The sequence below is a fragment of the Plasmodium yoelii genome (assembly GCF_900002385.2).
Source record: "Plasmodium yoelii strain 17X genome assembly, chromosome: 11".
Lineage (NCBI taxonomy): Eukaryota > Apicomplexa > Aconoidasida > Haemosporida > Plasmodiidae > Plasmodium > Plasmodium yoelii.
Window position 1 is genome coordinate 517,015 of NC_036183.2, and position 22,325 is coordinate 539,339.

The 22,325-nt window shown below is 22.8% G+C and overlaps 6 protein-coding genes across 6 annotated transcripts; 5 read left to right on the forward strand and 1 right to left on the reverse strand.

The window, feature by feature from the left end:
- Positions 1-1,984: 1,984 nt before the first annotated feature.
- PY17X_1110200 (ERCC4 domain-containing protein, putative) lies at positions 1,985-2,998 on the forward strand (the record flags this gene model as incomplete). The annotated part of the gene is made up of 1 exon (XM_726153.2): positions 1,985-2,998. The coding sequence occupies one exon, from the start codon at positions 1,985-1,987 to the stop codon at positions 2,996-2,998; it is 1,014 nt and encodes a 337-aa protein (XP_731246.2).
- A 943-nt stretch (positions 2,999-3,941) lies between these two features.
- On the forward strand, positions 3,942-6,054 carry PY17X_1110300 (asparagine--tRNA ligase, putative; the record flags this gene model as incomplete). The annotated part of the gene is made up of 2 exons (XM_726152.2): positions 3,942-4,233; positions 4,385-6,054. 2 exons carry the CDS (start codon positions 3,942-3,944, stop codon positions 6,052-6,054), a joined length of 1,962 nt encoding a protein of 653 aa, XP_731245.2.
- Positions 6,055-6,366: 312 nt separating this feature from the next.
- On the reverse strand, positions 6,367-8,446 carry PY17X_1110400 (conserved Plasmodium protein, unknown function; the record flags this gene model as incomplete). The annotated part of the gene is made up of 8 exons (XM_022956457.1): positions 6,367-6,501; positions 6,669-6,952; positions 7,094-7,164; positions 7,257-7,469; positions 7,611-7,661; positions 7,832-7,885; positions 7,965-8,183; positions 8,361-8,446. The coding sequence occupies 8 exons, from the start codon at positions 8,444-8,446 to the stop codon at positions 6,367-6,369; spliced, it is 1,113 nt and encodes a 370-aa protein (XP_022812362.1).
- Positions 8,447-10,331: 1,885 nt separating this feature from the next.
- Positions 10,332-15,714, forward strand: PY17X_1110500 (uncharacterized protein; the record flags this gene model as incomplete). The annotated part of the gene is made up of 4 exons (XM_719194.2): positions 10,332-14,756; positions 14,847-15,162; positions 15,386-15,474; positions 15,616-15,714. 4 exons carry the CDS (start codon positions 10,332-10,334, stop codon positions 15,712-15,714), a joined length of 4,929 nt encoding a protein of 1,642 aa, XP_724287.2.
- Positions 15,715-16,544: 830 nt separating this feature from the next.
- PY17X_1110600 (conserved protein, unknown function) lies at positions 16,545-17,489 on the forward strand (the record flags this gene model as incomplete). The annotated part of the gene is made up of 1 exon (XM_719193.2): positions 16,545-17,489. The coding sequence occupies one exon, from the start codon at positions 16,545-16,547 to the stop codon at positions 17,487-17,489; it is 945 nt and encodes a 314-aa protein (XP_724286.2).
- Positions 17,490-18,110: 621 nt separating this feature from the next.
- On the forward strand, positions 18,111-21,368 carry PY17X_1110700 (conserved Plasmodium protein, unknown function; the record flags this gene model as incomplete). The annotated part of the gene is made up of 7 exons (XM_034637607.1): positions 18,111-18,222; positions 18,489-19,610; positions 19,841-20,103; positions 20,270-20,495; positions 20,583-20,780; positions 20,999-21,129; positions 21,303-21,368. The coding sequence occupies 7 exons, from the start codon at positions 18,111-18,113 to the stop codon at positions 21,366-21,368; spliced, it is 2,118 nt and encodes a 705-aa protein (XP_034493555.1).
- Positions 21,369-22,325: the final 957 nt, after the last annotated feature.

Consider the following 22,325-nt stretch of genomic DNA (forward strand, 5'->3'; position numbering starts at 1 on the left):
ATTATCATATACGCCCTGGCTAATATTTTTTTTGTAAAATATATATAAATTAAATAAATCCAAATACAAAGATAAACGAAAATTGAAAAATATAAAAATATAAAAATAACATTTAAATATAGATAATAAATTAATTAATAAAGCTTATGAATTGTATTTCCCAACGCCAATTATAATAAATTATTTCTTTAATTAATGCGGTTTCCTATAGAGTTTATACTAAAGGGGCAACCTCTTCATATCAACACATATATGCGCCACTATCAGGACAATTTTTTTACGCACATGTATGTATATATATATATATATATATATGATATATTGCAATCTATTAGTAAAAAATAAAATTAGTAAAAATATATTTTTTTATCCTTTTAAAGTGTTCATGTAAAGTGGAAAAATATTTGGATATGCTATAAATTTACAAATAAAAAAATTAGTGTTTCCATTTAAAACAATTCCATAATTAATTGAAAAATTGCCAACCCACTGGTATACTTACAATATACTTTCTAATGATAAAATATTTTTTCCATTTTCAGCTATTGTTCTCCCTTTTACAATTCATTGTTTTGTTGTATTGTTTTTTTATTTTTATAATAATTTTATCAAGCTTAAGAAAAATTATATACATTATGTTGTATATATGCTAAGAGTTATATAGTATTGCTATACAAAATATTTCAAAAAAATTAATAGGCTAAAATTATATAAATATAAAGTATTACTCATTTATAGTTAATTAATTTTTAAAGGCAATATTTGGTTATAAATGATTGTAATGGTATTTTTTTTCGTAATATAAAATTAATTATAATATTATTGGTTAGCATAAAAGGAAAATAAATAAAAGCTTGCACACGGAAAACCTTTGTAGCATTGTTTTACTATTTTTCGTTTTTTTATAAATATTCGTCTATGTTACCTTTACTTTATGCATGACATTTATATTAAATGTTAATCTCAGAGTTCACTGATTTGACGAGGTTTTGGGTTAATGTAATGTTGAGTAACCTTTGTGGGATTCCCTTAAAATTTATATTTATATATTATATATTTTTTATTACAATCAAAAAACTATTTTTTCATTTTTTTCATTGAAATGTACCCAGACATAAAAGTTAAAAACATATAGGTATATTTAAATATCACACAATTATATATATATATATGTTGTTTGATAAATTCATATATCATTAATTTTAGTGCTTATTTTAATTTATGCTATTTTTCCCTTTTGGGGGGGGTTAATAAGGAGAACATATTATAGGTTACTGCTTTTCCTTATATTTTTATTTTGGAACAACATATAAAAATTTCAAATAAAAATTCAAACAGCCATTATGGTTAGCTATTTTGCTTTAATTAATTTTTTTGATAATTACAAAATATAATCGCATGAATTGTTAATAAAATAACTTAAATAAAATATAAAAATAACTAGCATGCTACAGTGAAAATACACACAATTATTATTTCTTTTCATTTGTTCATTTTTGAGCCCACTTTTTTCTGACTCGTTAAGGTAAAAAAATTATATTTTAGCTGTCAAAAAAAAAAATTACACACACACCAATTTTATATGAAAAAGGAAAATATTATTTTGAATATTTTGAATATTTATAACATTAATTTAATGTTTTCACTTAAGGCGATTTAAAATGTAATTCTATGTATTTATAAGGTACGGCACATGTTGCAACTATGGCTATTTCATTTAAGCACAAATATATTGTACTTAATAGCCTTATAAAATATGTACAATTATATATATATTTTTTTATTATTTGAATCCTTACTTTATTAATAAAGAATGGTTCATAAATATCGTTATAACTATTCCTTTTAATTTTTAGCTTTTTATTATTACAGCTTTATTCTTTTGGATAAATCAAGGATAAAAGTTGAGAGGTGAAACGAGCGGGTGGTTCCGGCTTTTGTGTCTAATATAAGTAAGAAGATACATAATAAAAAATTTTATCCCATGGATCAGCTAAAAATTATTTTCAGTGACAATCTAAAAAGTGGAAAACTTTATTCTGATTTAAGATCATTCTTAGAAAATGAAACAGACGGAAGTAATGATGTCAGATATAGTGAAATGTTAAATTGCGATCATATAGATATGCTTAGTGAACCAATACCGTTTAATAATGTATGCCTTATATATACAAATTATTTATATAAATCTCATTTTGTACGTACATGTGAAAAAAAAAAAAAAATAATAACAGAAGTTCCAACTCATTATAAAGATACGGATTTTACATGTTCGGAAGACGAATTTAGCACGCTAGATATAAATCCTTATTCCCTTGCATTAATATTATTAATAATTGATTCCAATTATTTAGAAGATCAATACACAAGTGAAGAAAATAATATATCTTATCAAATAAAAAAACTCCGAGAGAAATATGGGAGTGTTAGAATAATATGTATATTTATAGGAATACGAGAATTTTTAAATATTATAGATTATACCAAACACCCTCAAATATGTTATGAAAAAAATGATAATATAATTCTTAATAATAAACATTTAGATAGATTTATTGCATCATTACTTATCCAGTATAATGTTGATACAGTTGAAATCGAAAATTCAATTGATATACATAAATATATTTTTAAATGTTGTAAATATTTACATCAATCAAAAATTCGAAAACTTAATTCTTATTTTAAAGTAAAACCAGCAGGAATAATGAGTCAATTTAAAAATGACAACTTAAACGAAAATAAAACCTATTATACTTGGGTATCCCAATTAATGCAAATCACTGGCATATCTCAAGACATCGCCATAAGAATAGCTGAAGAATTTAACACGCCTTTTGATTTAATTGTACATTTTAAAAAAATAAATGATGAAGAATGTTTAAAAGACTTAATTATTAGTTCAGCATATGGAGAAAGAAAATTGGGGAAAGCATTATCACGAAAAATATACAGAATTTTTTCTCCGAATTCCAATCCTTATAATGCTGTTTCATAACTTGCCTATATTTAAATCGAAATTTTGTAAACAATCCGTTATATATATAACACCTATTTAAATATATTCCCATCAGTTTTTTAATTTAATTGGCTATATTTATTAGTATATTTAGTTATCTTTATAAATTTATTTATACACTTATTTGGGATTTACATTTTTGATACCTCCAACTTCAATTTAAGTGCCTCTATCCGACAATTGGTCATACACTTTTTAAACATATTTGTTTTATTTATTTGTTAATATTTTTATGATACCCCTATTTATTCTTACCATTTATTCTTACCATTTATTCTTACCATTTATTCTTACCATTTATTCTTGCCATTTATTCTTACCATTTATTCTTGCCATTTATTCTTACCATTTATTCTTACCATTTATTCTTTTTTTTCATTTCAAGTTTTATATTTTATTTTTTGTACCGACCATTTTTCGTGAGATTGTTTTCATTTTCTCCACTAAATGAAACGTCACGAAATGTGAAAAAAAAAAAAAATAGAAAATAGCATAGTAAAATAAAAACGTGCTCTTAATAATATGTTGTTTATTATTTTTTTTTTTACAATTTTTCAATTGACTTTTCCATTTTAAGTATATTTTTTAATGTGGCATTTAAACGAAAAGTAAAAATATGACAATATTTTTTAGTATAAAAAGGGGGAAATGATAAAAAATTTAAAATAGTATATTATGTAAGTATATAAATATATTGTTTATCCCTTTTGTTTAAATTGGCATTGCATGCTCTTTGGAAAATGAAACAGCCACGTTCATTTTGCTGATGTGTAGAATATAGAGATAGAGAACAAACAAGTATAGGAATTGGTGAAAAAAAAAAAACGCAGCATATACATAATATATACAAATACTGACACAGTGTGGAATATTTATTTTTATTGCCTTTGCTTCTTTTCGACCTTATGTTAACTTTTTTTTAATGAGAATTTTTTTCATTCTTTTTTTTTATTTGGCTCCACTTATATTTTTACTAGTAAAATGTATTAATAAAATACCCAGAGAAATAAAAAAAAATAACATTTTGATGTGTGACGTATTAAAAAAACAACGGGAATTATGGCGACCTTGGAAAATAAAGTTACGCAAAATTAATACATTTTTTTTAAATAATCATGATAAAATGATCTATGCGTTTAGTAAAGGAATTGTGAATGGGCATAATTTCGTTCGAACACACCATAGGGGTACACGTTTATTTTCCACCGAAAAAGGTAAACCATAAAAGATGATCAAATAAATGAGAATGTATATAAATAAATATATATAATACATTATGGATTTTTCCACATTTGCGTTTATTACATATATAAATTAAAAAAAAAAAAAATTCCTACATTTTTATTTACTTCCTTATATCTTTAGTTGGAAGAACCAAAATAAAAGAATTGTATAATTTAGAAATAAATAATTCTGAAAAAAAAAACTATAAAATATGCGGATGGATTAAGTCTGTTCGAACAGTTGGGAAAAATGGTTTTGCTTTTGTTGACATTAATGATGGATCTCACTATAAAAATTTTCAAGTGGTTATTGATTCAGGAATCTCAAATTATCAAAATCTTTTAAAGGCATCAAGAGATGATGCTATAGAATGTTTTGGGGAGTTGAAATGCCCAATAGGAAAAAAACAAAAAGTAGAATTGTCTGTTTATGATTCAGGAAAAAAACATTATATAAAACTTTTTAAAGAATTGAATACTGACAATTTGGCTAGCAGTTCCAGTAATTTATCCACTAACAATATTATAAAAACAAATACAGATAATGAAAAAAAATGTAATATGATTTATGATAATGAACATATGGAGGTATTAGAAAGAGAGAATCATGAAAAATCTGAAAAATCGGAAAAATCGGAAAAATCTGAAAAAATTGAAGAAGAAAAAAATGAAACTGAACTTAAGGATGTTTATATGATCTCTAAAAAATATCATACAAAAGAATATTTAAGAAATTTCCCACATTTAAGAGGTCGAACAAAATTATATAGTAGTATATTTCGGTTAAAGTCAGATTTAATTATAGAAACATTTAATTATTTTAAAAAAAATAATTACACATATATTAATACACCTATATTAACAAGTAATGATTGTGAAGGGGGGGGAGAATTATTTCATGTTATTACCTCTCCAAACAAAAATAAAAAAACAGAAATCGAAACAGAAAACATAAATTTTATAAATGAAAAAAATAATAATTTTGATAAAAAAAATAGTGAAAAAAAACAATTTTTTAAAAAACCATGTTATTTAAATGTATCAAGCCAATTGGCATTGGAATGTTTATGTTGCTCTATTGGAGATGTATTTACTATAAACCAATCTTTTCGAGCAGAAAATTCAAATACATCTAGACATTTAAGTGAATTTCTTATGTTAGAAGTAGAGCTAGCTTTTTCCGATTTAAATCATATTATTTTAGAATCAGAAAAATATATTAAAGAAATGATTAATTTTGTTTTATCCAAATCAGAAGATATTGAATATATAAATGAACATCATGATCAAAATCTTAAAAAAAATTTAGAAGAAATTTTAAAAAAACCATTTATAATAATAACATATGAAGAAGCAATCCAGATATTGAAAAAAAGAAATAATTCCAATTCTACTAATTTTGATTTTTCAGAATCAGATATATCATTTGAAGATCAAAAATATCTCGCAAATATATATTTTGAATCTCCTGTAATTATTATTAATTACCCAAGTAATATAAAACCGTTTTATATGAAATTAAATGATGATAAAAAAACAGTTTCTTGTATGGACCTAATTTTTCCAAATGTTGGAGAAATTGCAGGAGGATCAGAAAGAGAAACAAATTTAAATATATTAAAAGAACAAATGATAAAAAATAAATTAAACATTGATTTATATAATCCTTATCTTGAATTAAGAAAATATGGTAATATTCCTCATTCTGGATTCGGATTAGGAATTGATCGATTAATTATGTATATTTTGTCGATGTCTAACATACGAGATATTGTACCATTTCCTAGATATCCAAATTATCTCTTTATGTGAGTTTTAGTTAATTTATAAAATCAAAAATAAAATTATACACACACACATATATATATAGAGACTTACCTTATATATAAAAAAATTATCAAAAAGTAATGAAAAATAGCAAATGTTCATAACATAAAAGATTAAAAAATTAGATATATCAAAATATTATGATAACGTCATAAAATTGCCAAAACGATTTAAGCCATAAAATAATTTTTTCTATAATCGGGGCAATATAGGACGTATATATCTGTGTGCACTTTATTTGCTTACTATTTTTTTTACATTTTTTTATTTGATTTTTTTTTTTTTTTTTTTCGAAAATCAGTTTATTTGAACAAATTCTTTTAAGTTATCTAAATCTTTGTAAATCGAATCTATTTCATAGGAATGTAAACACATCCATTCTCCATAACAAATGCTGCTATAGGCCATTGTATTTATACATTCCCCCATCAACTAAAAATAAAAAAATTATGAAAAATTATGAAAAATGTGATATTTATTCATTCAGCGTTTTTAATTTGTTCATAATTGTATCATAAATAAAATATGAAAACTATTTATTTGACAATTTTTTTTTTTTATCATTAATTGAAAACTGTGAATATATATATTTTTCTTACATTTTCTGATGTTGTTTCAAATTGGCTACATTTGCGAATACACTCTTCACTTTTTTTTTTAAACTGATCAATAAGCTCAGAATTGCTATCACTTAATTTTAATAAATTGTTTATTCTCTTTTCAAAATCAGATGTATTTATAACATTTATTAAATTTTCTGATACCTCTTTTAATTTATTATATTTTTCGAAAACCTTCGTATTTAAATTTTCAATAGTTTCAAAAAAATCATGTGTTAAGGCACACTCATTATATTCACCACAGCTTATTTCATTTTTATCATCTAAAAATTTACAATAAATAAAAACATATTTTATGAGAATACACATATACTTATTGTCATTACGCTATGATAAATATATCATGTATGTTTATCCAAATATGTGCAATTTAAAAACAAAAAAAAACAAAAAAAAAAACGTACTTTTTATTATATCGCCTTTCTGAAGACTTGAAGGAGTAGAAATGCCCTTATTGGAATTCTCGTTAGGGCCTCTAAAAAATATAAGCAAAAAAAATATAAGCAAAAAAAAATATACATAAGTATGTGCACATATATATACACATGTGAGTGTTAGATTTATTACCTTAAAATATTTTGATTAAAAAACAATGATGTCTTTTCATTGCTCCATAAAGTTTGTTTATCTTCTTTTCCAATACTTTGAATTAATTCTCTATCTGATATAATTAAAGTATCATCTTGAATTTTTTCAGCATATCTTTGTTCATTTTGTTTGTAAAATTTGTCTTCAGTTAGTGATTCTGTTCGTTTGTAATAATCCACATTATTACATAATCTACCAAAATTGTGATTGTAAAATTTTTATTAAAAAAAAATAACTATTTAATGAAAAGTAAAAAGGAGGTATTAAAATAACTTAGCCGGAATTTCATGAATAAATAAAAAAATTAAATTTTAAGCGAACAATATTTATTACTCTATTTTTTGTCCTAAATTCAAGGGGGTCTCTGATTCATCTATTTCTTCACTATTAAAAAGAAGGGAGGAATGTGAATAGAGCTAGAATACAGCTAGAATAGAGCTAGAATAGAGCTAGAATAAAGCTAGAATATAGCTAGAATATAGCTAGAATATAGCTGGAACATATGAAGATAAACACCATGATATTTATAGTGTAAAAACATAAAATAATAATACCCGAATTTATTATGCGGAGTTATACTCCCAAAATAATCATTGTGCATAATATTTCTGTTAATAATGAAAAAGTGGAAAATATATTACATAGAAGAAATAATGAATTGTGAAAAATAGAAAAAGTGAAACTTACTTGATGGAACGAAAATTTTCAATTTCATTTTTCCCAAACTCATTGTATAGATCATCTTCATTTGTATCATCAAATTCGATTGAATTAAGAATATTAGATCCTATATTAATATCGTTAGTATTTTCAATATTAGATTTTATATTTCCCATTCCATGTTTAACCTTATCATGATATTCATTTTGTGACGAATAAAAATTAAGATACTTTTCGAGGGGTTCACTTGAAAAAAAATACAAAAAAATGATAAAATTATGTATGCATGTATATGCAATAAAAAATAAAAAAAATTTGAAAAATATCAGATATCTTTCGTAAATAAGAGAGATATATAAAACGAATAATAAATTGATGAGTATTTTACAAATATACATATTATTTATTTTATATAATTTTTACTTTTTGATTAAATAGTCTGTGTTTATTTTAATATTTTGGTCATCTGTATTTTCAGAAATAGTCGAAGTGTCCAATTCAGGTCTCATTTTTTATGAACAGATTTGCGTAAAATAGTGAGTCAAAAAAAAAAAAAAAAAATTGCAATATAATTGTAACAAATTGGCTAATTTTTTTATCACAAAATAATATAAAAAATGGAACAAAAACATGACAAAAATAATAGAACAAAAGATGGACAACTTGGCTTTATGTATGCATATGTGCCAAGAGAAAAATAAATAAAAATAATATAAGTTATATATTTTTAAACTATTATAAATAAATAAATAAAAACTTTAGAAATATAATAGTAATGGAATATAGACAATTAAAAAAGGTCGTATAAATAATAAAAGTTTTATAGACAAAAAGGAACAAAAAAATAAGTCCATATCACATTCATTGCTACTATCCCTACTATTATTATTATTATTACTATTATTATTATTATTACTATTATTATTACTATTATTACTATTATTATTACTACCAATTATTATATTTTTATAAAAATAGTGTACATACTTTGCAAGATCAGCGTTAAATAAATTTGCCGTTTTTTCTTCACCCCACTTGTGGTTAGTTTTGTTTAGCATTCACAGTGGATAAACAAATTAACTATAGTCTTTCTATATTTATTAAAATGTATGTTCTTTTTATTAATAAATTTTTAAGTTAATAATTTGTTTGTTTTATTACATCATAATATATACAAAAAAAATAATAAATCCACATATTTGTATTCCAGCAAAATTATAAGTACATAAGTGCACACATTACAAATTTCTTCAATTTTCTTAAAAAAAAATATTATATATATAACAACTTTATTTGGTATATTTATACTTATATACATGAGAAGATATATGCTTATAATTCCAATTTATGTTACCAGAGATATTTTTGTCTTTTTTTTTTTTTTTTTTATTTTAGAACAAACTAGCCTTTAAATGATACCTCCATTTTCATATATATATTTAACACACACAAACAATTATATATAAAAAAAAAAGAAAAAAAAAACATTAAAACGTAGAATGTAGATATTATTTAAGTAGAAAAGTGATGAAAAAAAAAGAGAATAATTTGAACAATATACTATTTATATATTTCCTGCGTACTATATATACTACTTTATGCCAATTACAATTTAGATTTAAAGAGAATCTTATTCTTTTTTTTTTGATTTCCCAATAAAAAAAATTTATCATTTTATTTAAGCAATTTTTTAATTATTAAACAAATCACGATTGTTTTAAATATTAAAAAAAAAAAAAAAAGTGAAAACATGAAGAAGTTCAATGATGTGAAATTGAGAAAAATATATAAATAAAAATAATAATAGTACCAAAAAATGAACATACAAATAAATAGTGAACGGGAAATCATTCACAAGGTAATGATATATTATTAAAGTAAAATATATAAATATAAAAAAATTAAAAAAGTAAAATATATAAATATAAAAAAAGTAAAAAAATAAAAAAAATAAAAAAAGTAAAAAAAGTAAAAAAGTAAAAAAGTAAAAAAATAAAAAAAGCAAAATTGAATTAAACGAATAAATTAAAATATAGCATATACAATGAAAAAAAATATATTGAACTTTTATTTATTACGGCTTTAAGAATAGAAAAGAATATATTACTACAAATAATAAATACTACTATAATTAATAAGATAGCTATATATTATCCATATATATATTTTATATTTTTTTTTAAATTCATGTTCAATCATTCTTTTCGAAACAAAGATTTTCCAATAATATTTTTTTCTGAAAAAAATATAAGCATACAATACATACACATAAAAATGCGAAAATTAATAACCAAATAAATATTCAAATATATGCATTTATGTATATATAAGCGTGTATTCATATATATATACATATCTATATAAGCTTATGTTTCCATATCCACATACATTTGTATGATGGAACAGGAAAAAAAGCCGAGGAGGGAAAAAGAAGAACCCTCTATCATCTCAACAAGTATGGTTTATGATGAAAAGGAGAATCAAAATGAAAAGGAAAATCAAAATGAAAATGAAAATGAAAAACAAAATGAAAAACAAAATGAAAAACAAAATGAAAAACAAAATGAAAAACAAAATGAAAATGAAAAATTAACACAGGTTGAAAATAAATGTGAAGCATTGCCTGAACATAATTGCAATACACATGCTAACAAATCAGATAATATTTGTATACAAAATTCAAATGTGTTAAAATGTGAAGAAATCCAAAATAATATAGATAGCAAGCTAAGCCTTAGTACCAATTTGTATGAACAAAATTATAAATATAATACAAATTTGTATGAACAAAATATGGATGATTGTAACATTGTAGATATAAAATATGATTTAAATAATCCAGTTAAAAAAAATAACATTTTAATAAATAATATAGAAAAAGAAGAAATAGTGGAACCAAACGATGAAGGTAATGAAAATAGTTTTATAGATACAAGCACAAATAAGAATGAAGAAATAAATAATGAAAAAATAAATAATGAAGAAAGTAATATTAAGCTTATTTCAAATCAAAAAGATAAAAATATATGTGATATTATTAATACAAATAATATTGAAGTTGAAAAAAGAGAGGATACAAACATAAAAGAAAAATTGAGAAATGAAGAAAAATTGAGAAATGAAGAAAAATTGAAAAATGAAGAAAAATTGAGAAATGAAGAAAAATTGGAAAATGAAGAAAAATTGAAAAATGAAGAAAAATTGGAAAATGAAGAAAAATGTCTAACAAATTTTAATTATAATAATGAATCAAATATAGTAGAAAAATATTGTGAACAAAATAAAAATATAATAGACGATGCAACAGAAAAAAATCGACGTATTATAGAAATGTATGAAAAAAAACTTGAAACTGAAATTAGTCAAAAAGAAAAAAATATAGATGGGCTTATAGAATCAAGTAATAAATCTGATGGTAATGTGTCAGATATTAGTGCAAAAATGAGGGAAAGTATTTCCAAAATATTTAGAGAAACTCCATCATCAAAACCTAAAATTATAAATGAAATAAAAAAAAATGATAATGATGAAAGTTTTGAAAATGAAGAAAATTTTGAAAATAATAAAAATGAAGATAAAAATAAAAATTTTTTCAAAGATGAAGGAAATCTAAGTAATGATAATGGAAGTATGAGTCGAGATTGTCGTGATAATAAGCCAAGCTTCTCTCGAAATACTTTAAAAGAGGGAAGCCTTTTGAGGCTTTTTCGATGTGAATATTTTGACACTCATTTACATATTAGATATTTATATGATAGAAAAGAAGTAGGAGTACATGAATATTTAGTTAATTCATTATATACACAAAGAAACCCTGAAGATATATTATTTTATTTACCTCAATTATGTCAAATATCATTAGTACGATATGAATCATCATCTCTTTATCGATTCCTTTTAGATAAAGCTAGCAAATCTATGCATTTTGCTTTAAAATTAAATTGGATATATAATTCAATAGTTGAAGATAATATACCTAAATATAAAGAAATATCTCAAAAAATGATACAAGAAATTGAAATGGCTGTAGTTAATTGTAAACCATTAAATAATGAATGTAAAATATTTAAAGAAAATAAACAGTCTGATCTTCTTATTTTAGCATATCCACTTTTATTTAAAAGAAAATTTATTATAAAAAAAATAAGAGCAAATGAAAAAATAAATCAAATTAAAAAATTTAACAAATTTATTAGTAATTCTTATAGTTTAAAAGGACTTATCGAAAGTAACCCGATAGAAAAAACAAATACATTATTGTCTGGAAATAATTCAGATAAAATATTAAAAGAAATGTGTTTTTGTTCAAATTATGTTAATAATACTGATCAGAAAAATACTGATATAATTAATGTAGAAAAGATGGATGAGAAAATGAAAGATCCTCAATCAATATATTCTAATTCTGAGCATATTAATGAAGAGTGTGAAAAAAATAATTATCTCGGTGCAAAGGAAAAATATAACGGTGTTTGCCCTAAATGTGCACATATTTTTGAGATAAAAAAAGAAAAAAAAGATAAAAAAAAAAATATAACTTTATCACCCCAATTGCCATCATGCTATATAATAAATTCAGGAGCTTTATCTGTAGCATCTGCGAAAATAAAATTGCCAAGTACTTATGCAAAATTAGGAGATCCATTAAGCTTTTCCAAATTTTCACTTCCCGATTGCAATTATAGTTTTGATATGATTGAAGAATTACAACAATTTTTTATGAAACAAAGAAGATGTGATTATTTTAGTTTGCTGAACAATTTTATAAATATATTAATAACAACATCTAATTTGTTAGCAAATGAACCTGATATCGATATAAGAAACACATTACTAAACAAATTTATATATTCCTTAAATACTTGGATGGTTATGAGAAGATGTATAGTAGCTTCTTGTGAAAATATTTTTTCCATGACGGGTTTATGTATACCAATGGAATCAATATCTTCTAGTAAATCCGATAGATGTGGATCAAGAAGAAAACACAAAAAAAATTCCAAACATTTACAAATATTACATTTTAATAATGATGAATGTAAAATATTTTTTTCAAAAAAAAGAGCACCATATTTATTGGTTTTTGAAGTAGCAGATTTGGATGAAGATATTTCACACATTAGTGATAATACATTTTATGTGAGTAATAGATTATTTAATATAGAAAATGGTAAAAGTGAAAAAAATGAAAAAAATGAAAAAAGTGAAAAAAGTGGTAGAAATGACAAACATGGTGAAAATTGTGAAAATTGTCAAAATTGCCAAAATTGCCAAAATTGCCAAAATTGCCAAAATTGGCAAAGTGATAAAAATTGGCAAAACGAATCAGGGGTGAAAAAATATTTGAGTGATGATGAACATTCAAATAATGAAAAAAGTGATGAAGAACTGAAACATAATAATTATATTCTTACAAAAAATTATGGAGGATATAATGAAAACAGCAGTTCATATGAATGTGAAATGAAATCTAGTTACGAAGAACAAAATAAAAAAATAATAATAAATAACAATAATAAAAACATAGGAAGGGGTAATGGAAATCGTTACTATGAATCAAATGAAAATTCATATCAATATTATGATGATAAAAATTATCAAGAAATTTATAATTATAAAAAAGAACAAATTAACAAACTAAATAGTAATACAAATAGTGTTAATGATGATCCTAGTGAAATTAGTAGTACCAATAGCAGTTGCAATTCTTCCAAAGATTTAAACGTAATAAAAATGAACGATCTTTATGTATATAATGCTATAGTAAACGATTTAAGGAGAGAAAATTTAATATCTTTTACATCTGAAGAAGAAGAAAATATCTATCTTATAAAAAAATGTATTGGATTAGCAGAAGAAAAATCAAATGATGGTTATAGTGACAAAGAATATGATAACAATGAAATGGGAAGAAGGAGATCAAGACAAAATAATAATAAAAACGAATTAAATAGCGAATCTAATGATTCATCTACAGAAGGAATAAAAACAAATAAATTTTTAAACACTAGATCTGCATCTATGCCTAACTATTTAAACAACTCGAAATCCACTGATATTACATCTACTAAATGTTCTCCTGTTAATAATAATGATGATGAAAATGGTCATATAAATGATATGTGTGAATATAATGAAGGAGATGGTAACTCCAAAAATATTCAAACTACCGAACAAGACAAACCAACTCAAGATCATGAAAATGGAGAAACATATGATAAAAATAACAAAAAAGAAATAAGTTCAATAAATAAAAATTTAATAAAAAGAATTGGAAATAATAATAATAATGGGAAAAGTGATGGAAAGCATTCTAGTGTATTATCATCACATTCTCATAATACACGAAATTTTTATTATTCTACAGAACTACCTTCCATGTTACCAGATATAAGCGAATATTTTAAAGTAGAAAATTATTTAAATGATGAATTTAAAAAAAAAAATTGTAAAATTATAAAAACATTATTATGGGGAGAATTATTTGAAGATAAAAAAAAAAAAATTAGAAAAATATCACCTTATGGCAAATTAAGATCTTGGGATCTTAAATGTGTCATAGTAAAAGGTGGTGATGATTTAAGACAAGAATTATTAGCTTCTCAATTAATTAAACAATTCAAAATTATATTTGATAATGCTGGTTTGCCATTATGGTTACGCCCTTATGAAATATTAGTCACTGGATCTAATTCAGGGATAATTGAATTTGTCCATGATACTTGTTCAGTTGATTCACTAAAAAGAAAGTTTGGTACAGATAGTATTTCAACGATTTTCAATATCGTCTTTGCAGATTACATATTTGAGGCCAAAAAGGTTCGATACTGTTTATTATATACATAAACATGTACATTTCTATGTTAATTCAGATACTATATATGTGTATATTTCTATTTATTTTTACAGAATTTTATAGAAAGCCATGCAGCATATTCCTTAATTTCATATTTATTACAAGTAAAAGATAGACATAATGGAAATATGCTATTAGATTCATATGGACATCTAATACATATAGATTATGGATTCATGTTAACAAATTCGCCGGGTAATGTTAATTTTGAAACATCACCTTTCAAATTAACTCAAGAATATTTAGATATTATGGATGGAGAAAATTCAGATAATTATGAATATTTTAGACGACTTATTGTTAGTGGATTTTTAGAAGCTCGCAAACATTCTGAAGAAATTATTCTCCTTGTTGAATTAATGATGCCAGGTAAATTTTGCATAATAATAAAATATGAGGCTAAATCAAATATCTCATTTTTTTTTAGTATTCCATGATATTCTCAATCATATTAACTCCACTACTATCCCTTTTTGCTTAACTTTACCACGTTGTATAATTATTGGCATATAAAATGAGCTACATACTTATTCATATTTTCACACTTTCGAATTTTCATATTTTCACACTTTCGAATTTATTCCCTTCTCAGCTTTAAAAATGCCATGCTTTTCGAATGGAACACAGTTTTGCATAGATTCCTTAAAAGAACGATTTATGACAAATTTAACTGTTGACGCGGTAAAAAAAATACCTAAATATAGTACTACATTTTTATTATAATAGTATAACACATATTATATTTACACTTTTGCATAAACGTTTTAAACAATATATATATATATTTTTTTTTTTTTTTTTTTTTTTTTTTTTTTTCCACAGTGTATCCAACGAATTAACACGTTAATTGAAACCTCTATCAACAACTTCCGAAGTATTCAATATGATTATTTTCAACGAATAACAAATGGAATTATGTAAATTTATATCTAAAAAAATTTAATATACGCAAAGTTAGCGAATAAATCATACCGTAAAAGAGGAGTCCATATATTTATATGCGTGTAATTAAATTGATAGCCTCACTTTAACATGTTTTTTGATTTTTATATATTTCTGATTATTGCAAATATGCTATCATTGTCCAACTTGGTTTATTTTGTTTTTTTTTTCTTTTTCTGTTTAATTTTGGTGTATTAATGTTTTCAAACTATTGCATAGCATGTGCATATATATATATATATTTTTTTTTGTCATTTCATTCGTTACTATATATATATAACTATTCTCTTTTTTTTTTTTTTTAATTTTCCCATTATCATCAATTATTTGCATTTGCTTTTTTAATTTGTGTATAAAATGCTTATTTTAATTATTTTTTTTTAATTAAAACTCTTACATTTAAATTACACTATATTTAGTTCCTCTCTATTTTGCATTCATTTGAAGCTAAATGTATGCTCTTTTTTTTTCTTAGCTTTTTTCAAAATTTTTTTTTTTCATATATATTGCAAATTCGTTTAAACTAATAATAAGGGAGGGTGTTCATTTTTTTTTTATAAAATTAATAAAATAGTGTGAAAAAAAAAAATATATTATTATATGCATGGATAAAGAATTATCAAAAAATAAAGGAAAAAATATTTCATGTCATAACGGTAATAGGATATATAAAAGGATAAAATGATGAATTAATATTTAAAAATACAATCAATAGTACTTTGCAAATATACACACACACATATATATATGTATGCATATGTATGTATATGTATATGCATACACTTAGGTGACGTTTTTTGTTCGTGAAAATGACTGAAAACGAACAAGTTGAAATAATCGAAAGAAAAGAAGAGTTAGTTGATGAAATATATATACAAAATGAAATCGATAAATTAAATATAGACGAATTAATAAAGCCTAAACAAAACCATGCATTAAAAAAAGTTATACAAACAGATAGAAATATTGTTATGAGTTTAGATGACAAAATAAGTAAGTTACAAAAGTCATGTCAATATGGAAAACAAGTATCAAGAATCATAAAATTTAAAGCAGAGAGTTTAAGTACTATTTCTTTAAAGGAAAAATTAAAATTAATATTAGATACATTTGTAGATATGTTTTCTGAAGATAATGAAACGAATACTGAATTTCAACTTAATGATGATGATAATAGTTTTATAAACAATAATAATGTCGTAAAACCAACTATTAGTTTTATAAAAATATCAAAATATTTTAGTATAAATACATTACCATTTTGTTCACTAAATTATGATACAATCCCTTTAAATCTTTTTATTAGTGATGAAAATAATTTTACTATTGAAACAAATAAAAAAAAAAATTATACCAGAACTAAACAATCTAACAATAGTTATAAAAAATTAAAAGATTATACATATGATAATGGACCTGAAGTAAAATTAGAAACTTATGAACAATCAATGAAACTTAAATATAAATTAAATCAACTTGAAAAAATTCAAAAAAATGTAAAATTTTTTAATTTTATTATTGATTGTGATCCAATTAATGGATTTAATGAAACAACATTTCGTTTGTTTTTGGTTACTTTACTTGTATCAAAAGGTCATGTAGAATTTTATAAAAATACGGATGATATTTTATGCATTAAATCATGTGAAACCCTGGACCCAAATAATGAAAATGATGACATCACACACACATTGGAAGGAGAATTAAAAAAAAAAAAAAAAAAACCAAGCCTTACTTACGTCGTGGTCTTATAATAAATGGGAAGAGTTAGTTAATCAAATAAATAAAGAATCATGATATTAATCCGTTTATGATATTTTTTCATTATTCACATTTTTACATACATCACCTTTTTTAGTGAAATTTTTTCAGAACTGTAATGGGAGAGCTAGCCATAATTATACTCTCCACTTTTTTTTTTTTTTTTTTTTTTTTAAATTAAAATATTTTTACACATTTGTGCATTATGTAAATTTTGAATGAAATAAGCATGTAGAGAATTTTTGTTATATACATTTCCATATTTATTTACTCTATTTTTAAAAATAATTCACAAATGTGTAGGTGCACATGGATTGTGTTTTTATTGGGGTACTTATGTATATGTATATGCCCTCTTCTTTGTGTGCGTTATTTTATTCCTTTGTCTTTGCGAAATTTTCTAAGAAAAAATATATAATCATCCAATAAAATAAAACAACAAAATAGAAAAATGACAAAATATAAGGCGAAGGAATAAGTATAATTTCTGCCTACATTAGCATTTGCATAATATATATGTGCGGAATACATTGAAAACGAATAAAAGTAATAAATTTCATGCGAAATTTAGATCTTATTTATTATCATATACGGATATATACACATTTGTAAAAATGGAAGATACTATAGCAAATATGAGTGAAGAAAATTTAAATTATATTAAAACATGTATCGGATATTCCTTGGCGAAATCCATGCTATATGCAATAAAGACAGACACAGAAGGTAATGAATATAAAAGAAAAAAATTCATCTTTTTTTATGAACCAAGAAATATATTTTATACATATATATAATAAGAATTCATGTAGATATTGTATATATATTAAATGGTTTTATTTTTCATATAAAACCGTGTTCTTTGCAAGAGTCACAAAAAATATATATATATATATGTCGGATCATTCCAATTCACCATCTACCTTTATATATTTTTATCTCATTATTATTTGTTTTTTTGCCTTTTTATTAATTACACTGTGAAAAAAAAGACCCTTTAAATGTTATAAGCCAACAACTAAAAAACTTTACAACCTTCAATGAAGACAAAAAAAAAAAAAAAAAAAAATTCATAAAAAAAATTAATTCATATCATATTAAAATACATGATGAAATAAATAAAAATTTTACAAAAAATAGTATTAAAGATTTATATGAATTTGGGAATAAAAATGATGGCACTTTATTCGAAAAACTGGGAAACTTATTAAATATAATTAAAAATGTTTTGGATGCTGAAAATGTGTATATTGGAAAAATGCATACAGAGATAGAAAATGAAAAAAAGACGGGGAAAAAAAAAAAAAAAACGCATAAAAAAAATATCTTGAAAATTCTTTTTACTAGTGATAAGTGTAACATAAAAAACGAAATGGTGCTTAATGAAATCCAATTTGAAAGCATATTTAAACAATTTGCAGAAACAAAAAGAGATCATTTTTTTTTTGAAAAAAATTATATATTTCCTAACATTATAAAGGAAAATTATACTTATGACGAATTAAGTGAAAATTTATTTCCAAATATAAAACTTTTTTACGAAAACAATAACCGTTTGAAAATCATAAATAAAAGTGATTTCAAACAAACTGAAAATGAGAACCATAAAATAGAAAATGATGATATTTCCGAATTTGGAAATGATAGTGTTCCAAATTCTGACGATTCGAATGAACTTAACTCAGACAAAAATACAGAAGACAATTCCTTACATGAGGAAGAGTCAATTAATGAAACGAGTGATGAAGAAGATGAAGCGGAAAAAAATGAAAAAGAAAATGAGAAAGGAAGTGATTTAGATTTATTAGAGAAAGAAAGTGAGAAAGGGAATGGCGTAGAGTTATTAGAGAAAGAAAATGAAATCATAAAAGAATATGAAAATTTTGACGAAAAATTAATTAATACTTTAAATATGAATCTAACATATAAATGTACATACATATATGAAATTATGGAAATCGAAGAATCGTTTTTATATGAATATATGGTTCCTGGAGATTTTCTTGCCATCCCATTAATATATTATTCATGTTATAATCTTAATTTTTTGAATTATTTATATAACATGAAAAATAAACCGGAACAGCCAACATCCAATAGTTTAGAAAGCATAGGTAAGAAAAACATGTGTATGCATGTGTATGCATGTGTATGCATGTATATGCATATATAAATGCGCATTCATCAAAATTATAGTTATGTTCACAATAAAACGGGAGAGAAGTATACACGACTTGAAAAATGGCCAAAAAATAAAATAAAAAATAAAAAAACAAAAAAATAATAAAAAATAAAAAAATAATAAAATAATAAAAAAAAACAAATTTTACTCTAAATTTATAAGCATGTGTGGCCCAGGAGGATGATGGCTTCAAATTGGTAAACCCTGAAGTAAAGGAAGAAAAAAAGACAAATTGGATAGTTGATTTAAAAGAAGAAAAAAAGACAAATTGGATAGTTGATTTAAAAAAAGAAAAAAAAATAGAAATGTGTCTTTGTATAGATAACAGAGGAAGTGTCAATAAAATAAATGAACAAAAAATGTTTGCCCTAATACATTTCTCTTATCTTTTGATTATACGAATGTTAATGTGTGAAAGAAAATCCGTTGAAAAACAGGCAAGGAAAAGGAGAGTTTATATGTGCTCGTTCAAATAATATGAAAATAATTAAATATGTTTTCATATATTTCTAGTTATTCGAAAAAAAAAATAAATATATATATATATATCACATACACCTATAAACATAATTGTCCTTTCACAAAATTCAGGTTGAATATATGATAGAATGCGAGCATGGAAGCGAAAGACAATTAATCGATAAGTTGCAAACAAAAACCCAAGAAAACAATCAGGAAAATATCATAAATAAATTTAAAAATAAATTAGTCGAACATCATTATTTTATAGAATCATCAAACCTAATAAATTACATGGCTTCATTCCAATGGATAGAAAAAAAAATTCTCAAATATCAACACAAGATTATCCAAATAAGTATACAAAAAAAAAAAATTTTAATTTCCTATTCACATTATTCTCAAAAAAATTATTAATAAAAAATACTTTTTTTAACTTATACAGATAAAATAAAGGTTGAGTTTAACAAAAATTTGTTACAAACCTTACTTAATTGTTTTATAATAATAGATCATGAATATTCAAAACCCTCATTATCAAAAAAGATAATACAAAATTATGAATGGAATGAATTAATATTATACATCAATCAAAATTTTATAGATCGTCTCACAACGTTTAACCCCCTTTTAGAATTTGAAGGTTTGTTCACAAATACAATCTCATGCAATATAGCTACAAAATGTTAAAATAAATATGAATGTGTGCATATTTCGAAAATATAAATATATTTATTTTTATCCATATAAAACAATTTTGTGGGTCCAATCAAACGAACGATTTATATTGAATACATAATATAGTATTCATTAATCTTGTCAGCTATCATTCATTTTTTCACTTTCCCATGTATTTTATAGAAAAGGAAATAGAAAAACTTCATGAGATAAAAAATTTGCTAAATATTGCACCTTTAAAAAAGAGCAATTATCTGAAAAATATGGAAGGAATAACTACATATGGAATAACCTTATTGGAATATTTTAATAATGTAATAAAAAATGAATATTTATGAAACATTTAATATTGCTCAAAAGTTGTTGTTCTATCAAATAATTTGCTATATCTGCATTAAAAAAAAAAAAAATTGTATATACTTTTGTGGATATTCATGTATAAAATTGGTAATATTTTTATGCCTTCCTTTTTAATATGTTCATACAGATAACCATAAATATTTTGGATGAAGTTTTAAAAATAAAAGAAGGAAAATTAATTCCAAATACATAAAACAACAAAAGTGGTCACCCAATCCAAATATCTAATATGAATTTTTTATCGAATCTTGACAATTAAATTTTTCAAAATATGCTATATCTATGTATAATATTATATGTGTGTATTTTTCTTCTTTTTTTCACGTCATTTTGACATAATTTTTCAAAATATATGTAAATGCAAACCTGAACATGAATTTAAGTGGATACACGCAAATACACTAGTGATAAAAAAGTGTAACTTTATAATATGAAAAAACGACCCTTAAAATAATAAAGCAAAACAAAACAAAACAAAATAAAACAAAGTAAAAAAAACAAAATGATAAAAATCCACATATTCTATACTAACGTATACACTCGTGTTTGTGCTAAAATTGTGGTATAAAAAAAAGGAGCTAAAAGGAATAAATATAGTGAATTAATAACATTTAAATTTTTCATGTTATTACATTTTTCATTTTTTTAATTTTTTAATTTTTTAATTTTATTTATTGTATATCATTAAAAAATAATTTAAATGTTAGAAAAAAGTATTAAAAAAAGCGGAAAATGTAAAAAAAAGACAATAAAAGAATATAAATGTATTCTTATTAAATTAACTTAAAAAAAAATATATTATCATCAATATATTTCCATATGCATTTATTATCAACTTATTAAACATCAATAAAATGCGCTTAAAAAAATATTACTAAAGGATTAATTCTCCCCCGTTTTTTTCAATATGTGTATATATCTATAAATATATGCATATTAAATTGGAAAAAAAGTATTAACCATGGAATATTATTTGAGTAAAAAAATATATCTTACATTACAACAAGGTGTATGTATGAAAGTATATTAATATAACCATAACTATTTAATTGTTTTAATTTCACAAGTATATATATATGTCGATATATATGCATAACGAATGAATGTATTATATAAAATATATTATGGAGCATATTTTTTTGTGGGCAAA